Genomic DNA, 19276 nt, shown 5'->3' on the forward strand with positions numbered 1-19276 from the left:
GAATAAAAAAATAATAACCAAGGATATTTCATTACAAACTAAACTTTGATTATTGTTATTATTATTATTATTATTACTGTACAGATGATTCAGAAGACATATGTTCATTTAGCCTGAGTAGTGTTATGATCGGATGTTACCATTTCAGAATTATACAAATTGCACAAATTTCAGAATTATACAAATTCTGAAATTATAATTTTTTTGTCATTATTATTTCATGTTATAATGAAATACTTCAGGTTTTAAATCAGGTTTTCAGGGGGTTTAACCTCTCAGTTGCTGACACCCACTCACAGGCAGGGAGATGGGTGCAGGTGGGCGACTGAGTAGTGTGGGGAGAGGGGAAGCACAGGCATACAACTAATAAGAGGTGTGAAAAAATAATTAAACACGGTTTCCATTGAAGATACTCACCATAACACACAGTAATAAAAAGGGTCACAAAACCAAAAAAGTCATCATGACACTGTGTGAGGAGGGAATAGTAGCGGTGGAGTAACATAGTACAGATAAACCAGCTAACATTAAATCATCATCATCATCATCATCATCATCATCAATTACTCAAATAATGGATAATCTATTACAGTACATTTGGCATTCAGTGTATATACTTGCATGTATAAGAACACATTGATCATGATCATTGATAAAATGGCTCCAACAGCATGTGGTCCCCTGTCGTCCATCTGCCTGAGCCTGATATTAAAGAAGCCCTGTGCTCAGATATAATGGTGCAAACAATTCACTTTGAACAAAGTGAGCATGGACCTTTATGCTCCACAGTGCGTTCATCTCTCCGAGAAGAGGAGCACACGACTTCATAAATAATGGCAGTATTCCAGAAATAGAAATAGGGCCAGTCCTGGTTCCCCAAACATTGTGAACAACATCAACATGCTCCCGTCCATGTTGAAGGAAAACAATATCCTCCAGGTTGAATTAAATCATTTTAGTTTCACTAACTTTTCTCCACCATTCATGTATGGCATGTTTCCGTTTTGTGTTTCTCTAAAGTTTTGATTCAGAGTTTATCTGTGAACATTTTGAACACCGTGTTTGCAAATGGAGGAAATATTCAAAGCCTCAGTGAGGCAGTGAGGAGGGATGGGACACTCTTCTGGTGCAGTGCCACTTTAAGATTTTAGGTGGGTTTTTACACAGAAGCATTACAGATGTCTGGAGGGACACTGTTTTTGCTGCTTCTTTTAAACCACAAATTCCTCCAGACACCAAAGCGTTTTTGTGCTATAAAGGCAACAAGGTAGTGCGGGACCAACCAAACTAGAGTCTTATACTGTAGAACTCTGATTTGTAGCTGTCAAATATGTTCAAGCTGATGTTGCATTTGCCGTTTATGCGTCTCATAGTGACATGTTTGCTAATTAATGCACTCAGGCTAGTTACAGAGTCTGCCAAACAGATCATCTATTGAAAGAAAATTTTCTCCAAATTTTGTAAACACTCACTTTATACAAACAGAAAACATTCAAGATTCATTCAGATACAATGTGGATATTATTGGAGCAAGTGCAGTTTGACTAAATATGATAGTACTTGGGCAATAGACTAATATTTATTATTATTTTTTAGCTACGTGCGGACAGGAAATCCACATCAAGGAAGGAGCAGTGTGTATTACTGTAAGCATGAACATGGCAGTCAAACACACAAGTAGTAAATTAAATAAATACACTTCCTTATCTGTATGGTTTTAGTACTAAATATGGTCAGGTGTCATTCTTTAATTAATTGTTGGTGATTGGTGGGTAAAACAACATAAAGACTTGTGAAAGCTCCTCGGCTCATAACAGAAAGACATAATTCAAGGCATAAAATCATGTTAGAAAAAACACCAGTGACTGATGAGTAGTTTAAATGTTGTATTGCAACTTCTTCAGCTCGGCTGCCTCTTAGTGATGCTTCTGCTCCTTTGTTTATCTTGTATAAAAGCAGCCATCCAGCAGAATGCACTTTGTCCACTAAATGAAACACTCCACAAATCATTATAACAATGATCTAAATGTGTAGTACAGCCAGTAAAGTGATTTGGCTGTGACGTCATGTGGAGGATATCAGGGCATATTAAGAAACATTCAACTTTTGATGCTCAGTAAAGGTCTGTTGATGAAGTGTTTGCCTCCCACAGAAACATTTTTACCAAATAACATATTAACAAATGATGTAAAAATACAAACAGTCTACAGTTGTTCTACAGTTGTTTTCTGTTTTTTTAGGCAGGTCAGGTATGCAGGAGCTGGACTTTTTGATGTAAATATATTCTGCGTAAACTGAATAACCAATATTAGCTAATTTCCCAGTTATGGAAAGCTCTAAAATAGGAAATTTGGATATCAAAGACATAATTAAATGTAAAATTTGTACAATGTCTGATCATAAGAGAGAACTGGCTAAGGTTAGCAGTTGTGACGATCAAAGGTTTTTTCCTACTGAAAGTGCAACTCTTTAAAACAGGTCACAAATACATAGTTAGATTTAAGGCTCAGTCATTTCCCAAAACAGCTGGGCACTGTTGCTTTTAGTAAACATTACTCAAACAGCAGTAAACAGTGCATTTGTTGGGGACTATTTTTAGCTGTGGATAAATACACATTTTGTGCTTAAGTGAGTATTTATGGCAGCAGTACAGTTTATGACTCTGCATTGATTTTGGTGCCCATGATCATCATAACAAAGGCACATATCAGCCAGTGCAGTAATATCACTCATGAATGATTTTTTTAAATAGTTTTTGGACACAAAACAGGCACAGAGGAATACATTATCTGATTGGTTACAATACTAGCACTGTGGCATATATTCACTGGTGATTGTAGTCTTCATGTGATTTGTTAATAATTAAAATATAGAATATCTCCAGCCCCATCTCTTCATGAAATGTATCTTTAGATGTTTTATAAATACTAACTTCTTACTTCCAATATAGTTATTACTTGGCATGATACAATACTGTATTTCCAGTATTTGGACATGCTGATGCATTGACAGAAAAAACTGTCAAAATTTCTAATACTTAAGCCTCTGGGAATGGATTGAATGAGTCATGTAATGTATCTGAAACACCAGAGGGCTGACACCACATAAAACAGACTTTTAAACAGACTTAAATTACCTCATAATGGCATATTTTAGAGAAAGGAGCAAGTCTCCGTCCCTGTCCTCATAATAAATGGTGCACCCATCACCACCCTGAATAATTACTGATCCCTTGGCATGGTGCTGGATGACAAACTCTGCTGAGGAATTCATTCAAACAGTGAGAAGGGTCAGTAAGGGACAACATGTTGTCTATTTTTAATAGAAGTAAACAATATTTTCTTATCATACAGAACTAGTTTCTATCAGTATGACTGTGGGTTGGGTGTTTATATTAAAATACAAGACTAACTACTCTAATATTGGCATGAAATATTAGACTCACGTGTGTTACCTTCCTGTTGTGAACCTCCAGTAGTGGACACTGACATAACAACCAATGCTTTCTCTCAGTATTATATATATCTCTTGTTGTTTATACTCAACGGTCTCCAAGTAGCTGCTTATACTAGCGCGCAGTGTGAAACATAAGACAAAGCAACATTGAGAAGTATAAAAATGGATTAATGTAAATCAGATTAGGGGTTTGGATTCATTACGTACATTTCTTTTGATATGACACTCACTGAAAAGTAATGGTGCAGCAGCAAGTAACCTGCACTTAAACGGTTGGTCTCAAATGACACATTATTACATAAGACAGGTTTTAGCTGATTGCTGTCATACAGTGCAGTTTCATTAACCTGTGCCAATGTGATGTGTTGATGTGACACTCGTTTAAAAATCTGTCTCTTTGAGAGTTAGTCGTGTGCCATCAAATGAGTTCCTGGTAGCAAAGATACCTGAACTGACTCTGTAATATCACTACTCTTCACTGGCGTTCCTAAACCGAGCACCCTCTCAGCACCCTCAAGGAGAACTCTCCATGTGCCGTTGCAGCTCACGCTGAACAGGCTCTGTATGTTTTAAATAGCAGCTGTAAAGCACAATAACCATATCCTCAACTCTCTGCTCATTAAAAAAAGGAGCATTTTAATAGACATATCTGCTCCTCGGGGACTTCACGGTAATCCCATGTGGGAAATAGTGAAACACTTTTTCCCCTTCAAGCAAATAAATACAGGAACTCTTAAGTCTTAAAAGCCAGTGAGGCAGTTAAACAACATGAGTGGGCATATGAGATGGATCATTATTAAGTGGACAATATAGCTTACACCTGCTTGCTTTTGTAGCTGCAGTATGTATTCATTAATGCACTCCGGGGCAAAGTGACTGCACTCATGTTCCTACTGATGTCAGCTGTATGCTTTCACCGCGTGACCATCGGCTCCAGCGTTGTCTGCGTCGATGTCTCACAGAGGTTTGTATCTCTCGATTAGATTTAGCATTTGTAAGATAATGTGTCTGAATAGCGGTTCAGTGTCCGTACTGGGAGCTACAACGATTGTATATCGTGTTAGCGTACGTGCAGCTCTGGATGACTTTTTCCCCTTTCCATTGTTAAAGCTTTATGTTGCTTAAAGGAAAATAATCAGTCTCATGATGATTATATGAGGAATCAGACATTTCTTCATAAATGTGTGTGGTTCTGTTCCTGCAACTGTAATGTTCCAATTACGCTATTGTGTTATAGTGTCTTCATTTAAAAAAAACAAAAAACAAATAAGAGCTTTCACTTCCATCTATTAATAAAAACCATTACCGCTGCCACACTTTGGAATCAATTACAATAAATGGATCTCTGACCACATCTTGATGTGGTTCAGGGGATCAGATTACTCAATCCTGAACGCCACTTGCACTTTGATTTTCATGCAATTAAGATCGGATATCAAATTGCCTCGTAAATATATTACATTCCCATCAAAGTGTTTATATTTGAGAATTGCTTCATTTCAAGGCAACACACCATTTCAATTATGACATAATGTGCTGTAACAGTGTATGGGCTACATTGAACTCTTACTATAAACTTCACAAGTTTAGAGTTATGTATCTGAATTAAGCAATGTAGAATGAAGAAAACATTATTGGCTCTCTGTCTGGTGATTGAACCAGAGGTTTTCAAACTGGTAATGCATTGAAAGGAACAGGGTTATCATAATCATGTCTCATTTTGTTTTAATTTTAAGTCTTTCTCATACAATCAATACATTCACCTACTTCTCCAGTAGCTACGGTTAGTGTACTTTTATATGTGGAAGAAAAATTTGGAAAATGGACTCACTCAGTGGACATAGAGGGCAATTATACTGTGTCACAGACATTATGTTGTAATAAAGGTATTGTGGGGTAAATTGTGACCTGCTGGTTGAGGAATGTGTGTGTGACGCATGCTGCCATATGTCACCGTATGTTCACCTTTCAAGGAGATGAAGTGTGTTTGTATTCTAGCACAGTAACAGTGCTGACAGCTGACTGTGTTGTGCTGTTGTAATGCTGTTAGGTATTGATCAACTGTGTACAAAAGTGTATGTGTGTGTGTGTGAGCATGTGTCTTACCTTGACAGGAGAGATATGTGTGTGTGGTGTGTAGCCATGTATAGCCTCCATGGCAGCTAGGTTCTTGTCACTCATGTGAAGCATCTCGGCACTTTTCCCTGGAGCCAGATGTGCTGGACTGTGCTCCAAGGGGGGCGTCTCCTCATCCTGGTACCTGTACTTCTGCAGACACACACACAGATGCAGACATGGCTGTTAGTCCTAACTTCACATATGTAAGAAGTGGCAGAAAACAATGCCGAAGGTTTATAATGTTTAACTCGCAAATAGAATCTACTGTCAGCCTGATTATTGTAGACTTTCAGTGGTGTTTTCTGTCCTTTGAACATTCACATATAAATGACAGACTCTCCTCTCCAAGGACGAAAACCAGTATTTTCATCACAGATTATTTTTTAGCCAAATGCTGACAATTTATATCCATGTCTTGTAAATCCCATAACATGTGTGACGCCCACAAGTGCAAGCCAAAGACATCATAGAAACAGAGGCCTCCAAATGTCACCATTGTACATTGATGAGCAAGGCGGTCGTCCTCCACAACCACATGGAGCAACCAGAGCCATGACTCACAGTGGCTCTAATGCAGATCATGCAGCTTCTTCCCAGTAACCTTACTCCCCTACCGATATCCCACACCTGGGCAGCCTGCCAGCAGCCCACTGTGGTAGCCACACATGGTAGGCTTCATTCTAGGTGTGATAACACAAAATCTGCACACAGCATTTTCCATCACAAACTCATCAGAAGGTGGGCAGCGATCACAGTGGAGATCTGCCACGCTGTCCTGTTTGTTAGCACTTGTGTTTTTGTTACAAATCTGTACCCGCCTACCACCCCCCAGACTCACAATATGCTCTGCTGCACTGCAGATGTGAAGCATCTCATTCTGAAAACAGAGAAATTTGGAGGGATCATCTGAATTTTGGCTGATGGCCTGATGGCCAGCCACTGCCACTCCCCCCCCCCCCCCCTTTTCTTTTTTTTTTGGAGGCAGACGGAGAGGGAGGTGCATCACTGAGCCCTGTCTCAGACAGGCTGCCTAGCAACCAGAGCAGAGCAGAGATTGCAGTGCCACAGTTGGGGCTGCCAGCATCGGTCCTGGATCACATTACACTGAGACAGCAAGTAAGAGAAGGAGTGAAATAGAGATGAAGATAGAGGAGAAAGTGAGGGGGATGGGTAAAAATGAAAAAAGAAGGTGAGAGTATCATTAAAGGGAAGCAGGAAACAGCAGCAATGAACCAAATAGAAAATGAATAGTTGTTGAAAGCAGGATGCCATACGACATGTTAGTAGGCAGGAAGCAATTGATCTTTCTTTATTAAGCTCTGCAGTCACTGGGCTATATTAATGTAAACGTAGGTTGTAAAATATGACCTACCTTTATACCATTAACTACCCTTATACAGTATAATACAGAACTGAACAACTACCACTTAATGAACTATTCTCAGTCCTGCCTATGTCAGTAAACTCTGAAAAGTTTTATAGAATAACAAAACATTAAGTCAAAACTCAAATAGAACAATTACATTACATGAATCACAGCACAAAGTAGCCCTAAGCACTTTGGTCTGTGCTGCCTCCCCCTCTCCTGCATGACAACGTTCATGCTGCCATGTTGCCTTCTGTCCCACTGGTGGGGGATGTGACCGTCAATGCTAAAGCTCTCTAACAAACTGTCTTTCTTGAGAGAGCTTTAGGTGCATTTCCTCTTGTATGATTACTCAGTGAGTCCAAGATTTATTTATTTGGAGGTGAATAACAACAATCTGATTAATTGAATTTTGACTAAAAAGCTGATTTCATACATATGATGAGAAATGTAAATACTGTAGATTAGTGTGAAATTAAAGGAGCATTTTAAAGTATTTATCACAGTGCCAAAAATCAGTAAGAGAGTACGGGAACACTTAACTCCTGGGTATCATCACAGTTCATTACAGCTTTCCAGCCAGTTAATTACTCATCATTGTATTCACCTGCTATTGCAGGTGTGAATCAGTCCTTGATTGCTTGAGTGAAAATGAGCAGCTCTGAGTCCTGGGAGCAACGACAGTGAGCTTCTGCTTGAGATGATTACACCTCGCCAGTTACCTTTTCTCTGAAGAGTGCAGAAGCAGTTAGTATTTTCCCTTTTCCATAAATGTTTTACACAGACCTGCAACATTACACATAAGCTTCACTATCTTACACACATTCACTCATTGTAAAATACTGTCTGATTGTTAAAGTGCAGAATTTATTCAGTATGAGAAACCAATATTTAAATCAGGAACACATGTTAACAACAAAACAAAAAAGCTTTGTTACAAGATATTGTTGCACTGGAGGTCAGCAGTGAGCAAGACATATTGAAATTAACATTAAAATTAACATTTATCACTAGACAGGATTAATCAAAAGCACCAAGTTATTCTTAGTCATGCATTGATGTCTATAATGTATGCATGACAGTGATAGTGAAAGTGGAAGGGTCTTGTTCAGCCTGAACTATTGCTTTTATCTATTGTGCTTTTTTTAAAATACTGTTTATCATTGTTTTATAACATTTAGTTCAGAGCTGATTTGTCAGAAGATTAATTTGCATATTTTTGGATAATTGATTAATCATTTAGGTCTTATTTTAAAGCAAAAATGCCCAAAATGTGAGGCTTCTAGGCTCACATATTAGAGTACTTGCTGCTTTTTATTCATTGTGATTACATTTTTCTAAAAGATACATAATACATGAGGCCATTCTTTCTGCTGTTTTTAACTGTGGAGTGCCGCCTTTTTTCCTGACTTTATTCTGGAGAATGTTTATTTATTTGCTGCTTTTCCTTGTCTTTCATTACAGAACATTTATGATCTTTGGATTTTGGACCGTTGTTTGAACCAAATAAGACATCCAATGATGTCACTGTGGTCTGTAGGAAAATGTGTTTGACATATGTCACAATTTAGAAATTAAACAGAACAAAATTATTAATCAATTGATCAAAAACAAAATCAGAAGATTAATCGATAATGAAAATAATCCCTGGTTGCAGCCCTAATTTAGTTTGACAGTGAGTATGTCTGCCTGCAAATTATTCTCCTTTATTGTTTTTAAATATATTGCCAGATGTATTATATCTTAATCAGGCAGAGGCACTAACAGATCTTTTACAATCTGTGTTGGTATATGAAGATAAGGATGAGGAAACATTCTGTAATAAATCACATGCACTCCCATGTTCACTAAATTAATACAAAGCTTCAATAGTACACACAAAACAAACAAGATATGATGTACTCTGTTTTAATAAACATAATTGGACATCATGTCAATAAAATGTATTTTCCCAGGGTGCTTTTTGTACAAGCAAGGCACCTCTAACAGCTTGCAACAATTAAAATCTGCTTCTTACTGTACAAGCAGTCCACTAAATTACCACTGCAACAAAATACCTTTGGGTTTAGTAGACTTAATTGTATCAGTAAATCATGGTGGAAGAAAACCAGCTTATCTTTAAGGAAATATTGTGTTATAAAGGTCAATACATAGAAAGTCTCCAAAGTGTGCAGTTGCATGTGTCGGCCCTCCTGTAGTGTAATAAGAATTGCACACTAAGAGGCTGAATAAGCTGTTCCTTTAATGGCTTAATGAGGTAACTTAATGTAGAGCAAATGTCAAATACTATCTGCCATCATCTCAGATTGTAATTCAAGGTCCAAGCTTGAGCTTTTAAATTACTGTGCATTAGGTAATGGAATGAAAGCTAACCTCACCTCTCACACATATAATTTCCAAGAAACTCAGACTGTAAATGCATTTGCAGGAACCATAGGAGGCTCCTCAGGTGTATATTAAAGATGGCAGAACCCCATTGAATGTTCACAGAATTTAAGCTTTTGCAAGTTAATCTATTTGCATTTTCTTTAACTGTGATTAATCCATTTTTCCCCTCCTATGTTTGGATTAATTTTAACATTTGCTGCTCTGATGAATTCAAACAGATGATTTATGCTGGGTGTATACATATTTTTTTAAAGTGACCTTGGCTTTATCTTGAGTGCATCCATCAGTAGATGTATAGAAGTTAATTTACCTTCCTCTATATGTGGGCCAGACCACCTGCTGGATATTAGTGGACCAAACCATCACATCCACCCACTGGCACCATTATACCAGCCACAATTGAGCAGAATACATGCAGACATTTTAGTATCTGTCGGACATCAAGATGACATGTAAGAAAAATGACACATGTGCCACATAGCATCATCACTCCTTTTCACGTTAACAGATTGCTCATGAGAGTTAATGTTTGTCCGCGATGGTCATCAAAACTTTCTCTTTTCCTCTATGATTCATGACAATACAGCCATTGTTGTCTTCTCAGTTGATTTTCACTCACAAGTGTCTCCTCAAGTGCCAAACCCCAACACAGCTTTCATCTCATTTGCATTATCACAATGACTGCTGCCAGCCAACACCTACCACTACAACTGTTTTTTTCATGTATATGTATGCCTTAGAGAACAGGAAATTCACTCAACTTCTGCCAATGCTAACTTCAGACTATTCTCCAAGGTGTTTCACCACAACACTTTGACAAGTGTTAGTATCCTGTAGCTATGTATGCTGCAACAACAACAACAACAACAGACTTTACATTCACCACGGGGCAGAGTGCTTAAAGCTGCACCAGGCAGGATACTGTAAGAATCCACCCAGTCGAAATCAAAAAGTGGGGCTGCAACAAAGAGCTTCTTATACCCCCCATGGATACACTCTAGATTCACCCTCTTTGCCCTAAATTTAAGTCTGCTGTTGGGTGTAATCGCTCTAATTTCTTTGAAATGCTGAAAAATAAACAGCCAAATACAAAGCTTCTACCTGAACAGCACTGCTACCGTAGAAAGATCTACTCATCAATACAAGTTGAACCTCAACATTGTCATTGCAATCAGTAAATACCAGAGACATTTTGAGACATTTCAATATTTTTGGAGCAGAATTTTTTCTATAAGTTCATCTCTCAGTGCTGTCGTGCTAAGTGGATGGCAGCAGTTTTCAGATTGACATCTTTTTTCTAAGAGCATCATTTAAAAGTACATGCCAAATGACACAAAGCTAGGAAGCAAGAGTGGAAATATTTTTACACATTTATGATTGATAATATATTTGTCCATTTGTTATTATAACTCAAGCTCCAAAAACAGTCACAAGAACACCTCGATTTGTATGAAAAGGTGTAGAATATGTCCTTTTAAGGTGGTTGTGAGGAGACATCCTTGATTATCCTACTTAAACTTTTATCAAAAAATACTTTGAGCTGTACGCTACTGTCCCAACCAAACTTAAGACTGTCTCTAAAAATATAATACCCCTAAAGTGCTTCTGGACGTCCTTCACCACTGGAAGGGCTGTATTACAACAGTGAAACAGGAAAAATAATAAAAAATACATAAGGAAAACATTTTTTCCCCCAACATTCTGTCGTTCTTACATTTCAGTCTGGAATATTCTCTTGTTAATTTATGTCCTTGAATTAATGAGATTCTGAATCTCATTTCTGAAGGATGATTCATCATTGGCATTGATGAGACCCACACAGATGTATCATCCTCAAATTTAATAATTAGATTAGAAGCATAGATACACTAAATGGTGCCATAGTGGGTGCTTGGCTGCAGTGCTTCTGCTGAGGGTTGTGCGGTTGTACTCCATGCTTATTTGTAAGACAAGAAATGGACAGAATGATATTTTTATAGGAAGACAGAGGTTGAATTTTTACACTAAACTAGGTGAAACCATTATAAATACCTTACCCTAATCTGATGAAACAAGATACCCTCAGTTAAACCTGACTTAAACTGACACAACAGACAAGGACCTCAAATTTAACCAAACCTGCTATAACTGCAGTTTTTTAGGACATTGTATCATACAATGCAAACAAAAAAGACCTTGTAAAACAGCTATACTCCAAAAAATCGCCACATTAACTATTCAGCTACAGTTGATTATCTCAAAAAAAGAGTCAAACTCTGGATTAATTTGCTCACAGGTCTCATGCTTACACAAAAACTCAGTCATCTTAATTATCTCCACCCACCCTCCGCCCCCTTTGTCAGAGCAAGCATGCATACACAGTTTTTATGCTGAGTACATACATTTTCATGTATGTTGCACTTGTAGTGGGGGATTGTAGTGTTAACCCTCCCCCCATTCCTCTGTTTTGTCCACACACACAAACATGCAAGCGGAGGCCATTTTAACACACAGCGCTGTAAGACTGGTTACGGGTTTCACTGAAGACAAAACATGCAGCAATGGAAACAGTGTGTATATTCTTTCATCCTATGATGCAAAAACAGCAGCAAAAAGCACCTTTCAAAATGTGTCTATTTGCTGCAAATATGTAGTAAAAGAGGGGAATCAGTTTATCTCTAACGTGTGAAAAATCAGTCTAAATACAGATAACATAGCTCACTCACATTAAAATCCAACATACAGTAGCAACTACATACTGACAGCCACAACCGACTGTACACACCTAAGAGGCTGATTTCAGGATGGAAAAAATATTTTTATGTTAGATTGTGGTCATGGTTTAGTGGTTTCCTCATGTTTTTAGAGAAAAATGCTGTCTTGGAGTGTATTTATGTGTTCTGCATTCTGTGAATGAACATGTCCTGGAGGTTGAGTTACTTTGATTCTGTCTGTGCGCTTCACTTGCACTAAATTTGATTTCAAAGCTTGATGATGCATATCTGTGCCAGATGCGTAGCGGAGTGAGTTTCTTAATATCTAATGCTCTTATCTGTTCAGCGTCTGACAATCGACATACATTTAAAAATATCTGACGTTAACTGACAGTCCACTTCTGAACTATGAAACAGGCCTCTATTGGTTATTCAAGTAGCCCATCACCATTTCTGCAGCTCTGATATGTTCACCTCAAGGTTTTAAATGATAAACCTTGTCAGTGGGCAACACATCTTGCAATAATATGAAGATTCTGCATATTATTGCAATTTATCCCGGTGGTTGCAACATATGTAAAAGATTGTGTTGGCAAGTTTGAGTATTTGAGTTCTGTCAAATGAACCATTGGTTCTCTTGTAGAAAACCCATATGTTCTGCTGTGTCATCCCATCAGCAAGACACTGTCTGCTTTGATGAGCAACACCTACATGTCGTCAGTTGCTGTTATTCCTGTTGTTGCATGGTTTTACAGATAGATAAGGGCCATTTCTGTACAGTGCTTTTACACTGTGAGTGTGCTACTTACACCTACAACCTGCACATATTGCTCACACAACAACAGCTGCAGGATTTGAAAGGTAGATTCAATCTAAGACCTGAACAATGCATTAGTAAATGTCTGCCACCACACATTGTTGCTGCATTTCTTACTGTCGGAGTTTCTGCTCTTTTTAAAGATGATAGAAACGGCAGGATAAAATAGGTCAAATCCATACAAGGAAATGTGTGTTTGCGAAGCTATAAAAACAGTTACAGTAAGGATGTGAAATGTAAAACCCAGACTTTCACACACAGGAACACTGACTGCACATAACTACAGCGAACCACCTCTGCTCTGGTATCATCCTCAGATATTTTCTAACTCGTTACTCCTGACCACATGATTGGTTGGCTGGTAATGAGTGACAGCAGGTCGTTTTCCTGTCCATTTTCCAGTAAAGATATTTTAGAATTGACTCTCAGGGCGAGTGGGTCATCGATCTTGATATTAAGATGAAGGCACACTGATCCTCAAGTCATAAATGATTAATTACATACTCAGTTTCCATTTAAACTCTATCCTTTGGTTAGTTTACATTGAATAGCCTTCAATATAAGTACTTCACTGTATTGTATCTTAAGGCAGTCTGATTAAATGTTGTGAGGCCATCAATGAGCATTAAGCATAAAATAGCAAGTTAAAGCAGGAGTGCTTCCAGCCACATAAAGACCCTTTTAATTAAGATCCTGAGTTTGAAATGACTGGGAGGCTCTCTGCTGGTCTCTGTTTAAGGACAAAGGAAACAAATATCCTTGGAAGATCACCTTGGAAAATGACCAGTCATGTAGCAGCTATTGAAATGTAAATTCTTCAGCAAACATTTGATAATCCTGGAAAATATATGAAAGCTTGAAATGTATGGAAACACATAGACAGGATGTAGAGGAACAGTAAACCACATATCGGCCATATCATTGATACACCACCAGTAACAACCCACCATGAGAATTTAACACACTGGACAAAGTTGTTTAAGAGCTACTGAGCTGCAGGAAATACACAGTATTATTGGAGGGTATAACACTATATAAATATAAACAAAAACAAAAAATCTAAATATTTACTTGTAATGTGTGCTTGAGATGAACTGAACCTGATTACCATGAGCCAGATCTTTCATAACCAGTATTACACACTGTAAGAAAAGCACAATTCAGTTTAACTGAGTAGTTAATCCTATTTTTAAATCTGACTTTATTACAGGATGACTGTATGCTGTGGAGTTACATTTCACTGGTCAATCACAATGACTGTAGAGACAACTTGCACCTGTGGAAGGAGAATTTTAATATGTTTAAAGGCTGTGGTGTCTCCTATGCAGATATGGAGGATGGAATGAGCCAGGAGAGAATGAGGCGGGGACACATGGTATTATCTGTGCTAGTATGAGCACAGCAGGACCACCCTTTCACATCGTTAGAAAGCAAACACCCACATTAATTTTACAAGCAGAGCCTCTCAAATACAGATATTTGTGTCATCTACAAGGCTAAATGTAAAAATAATCATGATTAATCATTAGCAATTACCTAAACCAATAAGAAGATTCACAAATTAATGATAGAAGAAATGAATTAGATTCTTGCAACAACGCAGAACACCAACCACAGTGTAGGGAGTGAAACAACAAACAAATTATCCGAGGCTCTGTACACATGTACACATCATTTTGGCACGTGTCGGGACAATTCCTGGACCAGCATAGTCAGATTTGGCGTCATAAAGCCAACAGCCCAGAGTGCCATGTGGAGGGGAACTCTGAGCTGGCTGCCATACTGGAAACACCTGAAGCTGGGAGGGAGGAGGGGGATTTGGGATGTGATGGACTCTTCAGTGGACAAATGTTGGGATGGAAAAAGACAGTATATTCCCCTCAGCATTAAGTCAAAAGCCAAAACCATATTGCAAAAGCACAGCTAAACAGCCTGTTTTTCTTTTCTTTTCATTTTTTTCTTTTTCTGCCTGATAAAAAAGCAGCTGAGAGCCTGGCTCTGATTCATCAGGAAGCAGCAGGGGCACTGTTCATGTTACCTGATTTCAGGCTTGGATAAAGCCTCTCTTGCAGTGTACAGTTTCCCCGATGATGAATGATGTTAAAGTGGCTCTGAGCAATAAAGTGCATTTCCCAAGGTCAAAAGCTTGCCATGCAGTTTCCTTTAGGAACCCATGGTTGGCCCTGAAGTGACCAACCCTACAGATAAGGAGGAGACGTCTGATAGTGATGGACGTCCCATTCATTAAACATCAAGAAACGTTTATAGTAAAGAAAAGCCATCACCTATAACACAACCGTGCATGCATAGGATGCTGTAGCCTGCCTCTGTGTAAATCCAAATCGACCATTATGAGCGCAAAAACACGACCACGCGGTGATGCAAAAGGTTATATACATTTGCATAAGCTGACACCTGAAAGCCTGAAAGCATTAGAGCAGGAGAGAGAGAGCTGTAGGTGAGTGTGATCACTGTACTGATTGTATAGTAGCCGTGCAGTGAGAAAAGCGCGGTTCAAATGAGCTAAATTCAGCAGATGGAAGCAATGCAATCACAACTGGCATAAACATAAAACGCGCATTCTCCTACAGAGGCCTATTCTCTCCCTCATTATGTTTATGTTGTACACTTAGTACAAATCCCACATTGTGCATTTAGATAAACTGATCGCTGCTGCTGCTGCAACCATCGGCTGCACCCCAGGCTTACACCTACCTTGCACCCGAACATGAGAGAGAGGGTCCGGTTGCTGCAGATGACCTTACACTGGCACATGACCGGCGAGAGACACTTTAAATTCCTGACAGGCAGAGACATCAGTCCAAAGCCTCACACCAGAGCTGCTCCTTCCGCCGCCACTCAGCCAGAGCCGCGATACAATTAGATGAGAGCCGCGGAGGATGAGAGGGGAGGAGGGGAAGGGGAGGAGGGGGGGTTCGGTGGTGCAGGTTAATAGACGGGCTGCCCGGTTGAAATGTGACCGTTAACGGTGCTCCGGTCCAATAGGCCTGTTTTTATGCAACTTCAGATCATGCATGTTTGTCACGTTCAAAGCGTCGGTCTGTGGCTATATATTAACATGTTGTCCTATGGTAATACACCGGGAGCATCACTGATATGCACAAGTCTTTCTCTCTCTCTCTCTCTCTCTCTCTCTCTCTCTCTCTCTCTAATGATTGACCGTAAAGTTTGTACTCTATGCGCAGCTGGAATCATGGGTAAAATCGGTGAGGAAACGGAATATACAGCACTAGTTCTCCCCAGAGGCAGCATGCAAATAATACTCCTAATAGTATTAAAGTTTTTTTTTTTTTTTTTTAAAGTCCACATTAATCTCAAAGCAGTGATAGCTTGGAGGTATTTATGATGCCACATCAAGCCGCCTGGTTCAACACCACGTTACAGTGTGACTACTGCGCCCCCTGTTGGAACAGCGGTGACACGCCGAGGGGCTGTCCATGGTGCTGAAATGTTTCAAATCAGCGGACAGCCTGAAGGCTACAAAATGTCTTCATGTATCTGGTTTGGTGATTGAGCTGAAAGCGGGTGTCATTTGTCAGCGCTCTCACTCAAGGCTGCTGCCAGTGTTTGTCGTTTCACAGGCTTTCTTTCTTTTTTCTTTTTTTTTTAAATAAATGAGCAACACAAAATTCATTCACAACAACAACAGAAAAAGAAATGTCATCTCCCTCTGAAACACACATATGCACACACACACACACACACACACACACACACACACACACAAACACACTCCAGGTGACAAATAAAGTGTATAATTGTGTTGTATTGTAGAGTCGATACAAATGTAAAAAGTTGTAACAATCTTATTATTTTTTTGGTATATTTTTGGTCTGATCTTGTGTCAAATGCTCCTTAGGGATCGGTACTATGAGCTCAGTCAGTGACTTTTAGAGTAAAGTTTGAAATAAGGGGAGCATCTGTGTGGATGTCATTTAAAGAGGGCTAGAGGAAATTGAAGAAATGGCCTTTTGCAGGTCTGTTATTCATCACTGTTCAGTATGAGACCCTTATTAACATACATTCATTCCCAAAATCAAGGACAGAGCTTTCGGCTTTACAAAGCAATAAGCAATATCCATGGAAACCATGTTGTGGGTTTGAAAATTATTTTCTGTAGTGTTATGTGATCAGAGACATAGTATACACACACACACACACACACACACACACACACACACACACACACACACACACACACACACACACACACACAGACAGACAGTGAAAGAATAGACCCTATTATTGTTGTTCGCTAATTATTCATAGCATATGAAGGATTTAATCTAAATTGATTCAGACTAAAAAGAGCCACTTATCTGTGATAGGTCGAGGGTTCTGTATTGATTTCAATTGTTTTAAATTAAGAAGTGTGTCTCTTATAGTGCTGATATTGATTTTGGTTTTATATATTTGGTCTTACTGATTTCTGAAAAAAATGTACAGAAAAGTACTCAAGATAGCCTGCAATATTAGTAACAGTAACAACTGTCTTTTTTCTTTCATACAAACAGTCAAGAAGAATGCCTCATTTAGTTTTCATTTGTGTTTTTGTACTCTCCCCTCCTGTGTAGGCTTGTGCTGACATGGTGAGCCCACAGGGTGGAGTGAGAGCACCAGGTAGGCTAGATTTAAATATTGTGCATTCATCTCAGGACCGACTGCGGCGCAGGGCTCAATGCTCTCGGGTGACGTCAGCTTTGCATAGATCACAGAAACCATTCCAAATACTCCAGTGTGCTGCTGATAGCTTTTTTTTTCAAACATCATCACCCTCCCAGAGGGTCGGGGATATCCTGGGAAACCTGCAATGTGCTAAAACATCAGCAGGTTTCTCACAGGCCTCTGGAAGGAGGTCATGAAGAGACCAGAGTAACTTTCTCAGGGAAAAAAATCTTTACAGTTAACTCTCTTTCAAAGACCAAAAAAACAGGCGATAAATCAACAGATCATTAAAAATCAACACAAAAACATTCTGAACAGTAATGTAATGAGCATCTATAAAGGGGCCTCAACTTTGTGCAAATACTATTTTAGACGGTGTGTGTGTGTGTGTGTGGGCACAGCTTTGTTCACACTCTTAGTATTCTAGATGTATGACGTTGTTTTTCCTCGCAGTTGTTCTAACTATATACTTTGAGTCTTGTCTCTGATCACATAACACTACAGAAAATACTTTTCAAACCCACAACATGGTTTCCATGGATATTGGTTATTGCTTTGTAAAGCAGAAAGCTCTGTCCAAGATTTTGGCAGTGAATGTATGTTAATAAGGGTCTCATACTGAAAAGAGATTGCAACTATGAGTAACAGACCTGCAATAGGCCATTTCTTCATTACAACATCCACACAGTTTCTCTGAAAGTCACTAACTGAGTTCATAGTATAGCTTCCTAACATACAAGATCAGACCAATATGGAAACATTCAATCAAAGATTAAAATAGCAGCTACATTGCAAATGGCTTATACAAACAGGTTTTGTACAAAATAATGGAAAATGATTACAATTTTTCTATTTTTCTTTTTACATTTGATCTATTATACAATATAGTGGTGCACCTGATTTATCAGCTGTCATCATTGGAAGAAATATCTTGGCCATGATTCTGCTTTAACATTGACTGCAAAGAAACCTTTTCATGTCTCAGTCCACTGACATGTATAGAAACAGCATGAGGGGAAGTCATTTTATCCCAGGCATGACTGTACACAGAACAAGTACAAAAGCACAATTTTCTGGTACATGTCTTTTTATATACACAACCAGCCTGTATAGGACTAAGGACAGATATTCCTCTAGATATAACCTCTTAGGTAGATTTCTTTTAATTCAAGCAGCATTTAAGATTCATATTCACATACAAGTATTACATAAAGATGGATATGACTGACTATAATCATCTTCATTTCTATGGCAATGGTATAGGCTACTGTAGGTGGCTTCCCCACTTCCACTACAGCATTATATAAGCGTGGGTGTCACATGGAAACCTGAGCTGTGGTGTATAGCATTAACATCGTAATGCTGCAGAGAGAGAGAGAGAGAGAGAGAGAGAGAGAGAGAGAGAGAGAGAGAGAGAGAGAGAGAGAGAGAGAGAGAGAGAGAGAGAGAGAGAGAGAGAGAGAGAGAGAGAGAGAGAGAGAGAGAGAGAGAGAGAGAGAGAGAGAGAGAGAGAGAGAGAGAGTCGTGCTGAATGGCGAGAGAGACCCCAAAAGAGAGTGTTTCCATGACAACATCTGCAGGGGGTGGCAGATCCCTAACAAATAGTCCACTTGCCACAAGCTTTCTGGTCACCGTCATCTATAAGACGACTGCTTCTGTCATGGTTGATTGTTTATGCAATAACAGGTGCCTCATGCTACTACTGCATGCAACACCTACGAGACACATGCCAGCATTTTCTCAAATACACAA

At 38.9% G+C, this 19276-nt stretch overlaps 1 protein-coding gene across 1 annotated transcript in view; it reads right to left on the bottom strand.

The window, feature by feature from the left end:
• LOC128371940 (disks large homolog 4) overlaps window positions 1-15655 on the bottom strand; it is a 39190-nt gene extending 23535 nt beyond the window's left edge. The window contains exons 1-2 of the mRNA XM_053332355.1: window positions 15554-15655; window positions 5563-5724 (exon numbers count right to left, since the gene is read on the bottom strand). Of these exons, the coding sequence (XP_053188330.1) occupies window positions 5563-5724; window positions 15554-15655 (264 nt within the window). The remainder of the gene's footprint in view (window positions 1-5562; window positions 5725-15553) is intronic.
• Window positions 15656-19276: the final 3621 nt, after the last annotated feature.

This window comes from Scomber japonicus, chromosome 13 (genome assembly GCF_027409825.1).
Source record: "Scomber japonicus isolate fScoJap1 chromosome 13, fScoJap1.pri, whole genome shotgun sequence".
In the NCBI taxonomy this organism is placed as follows: Eukaryota; Metazoa; Chordata; class Actinopteri; order Scombriformes; family Scombridae; genus Scomber; species Scomber japonicus.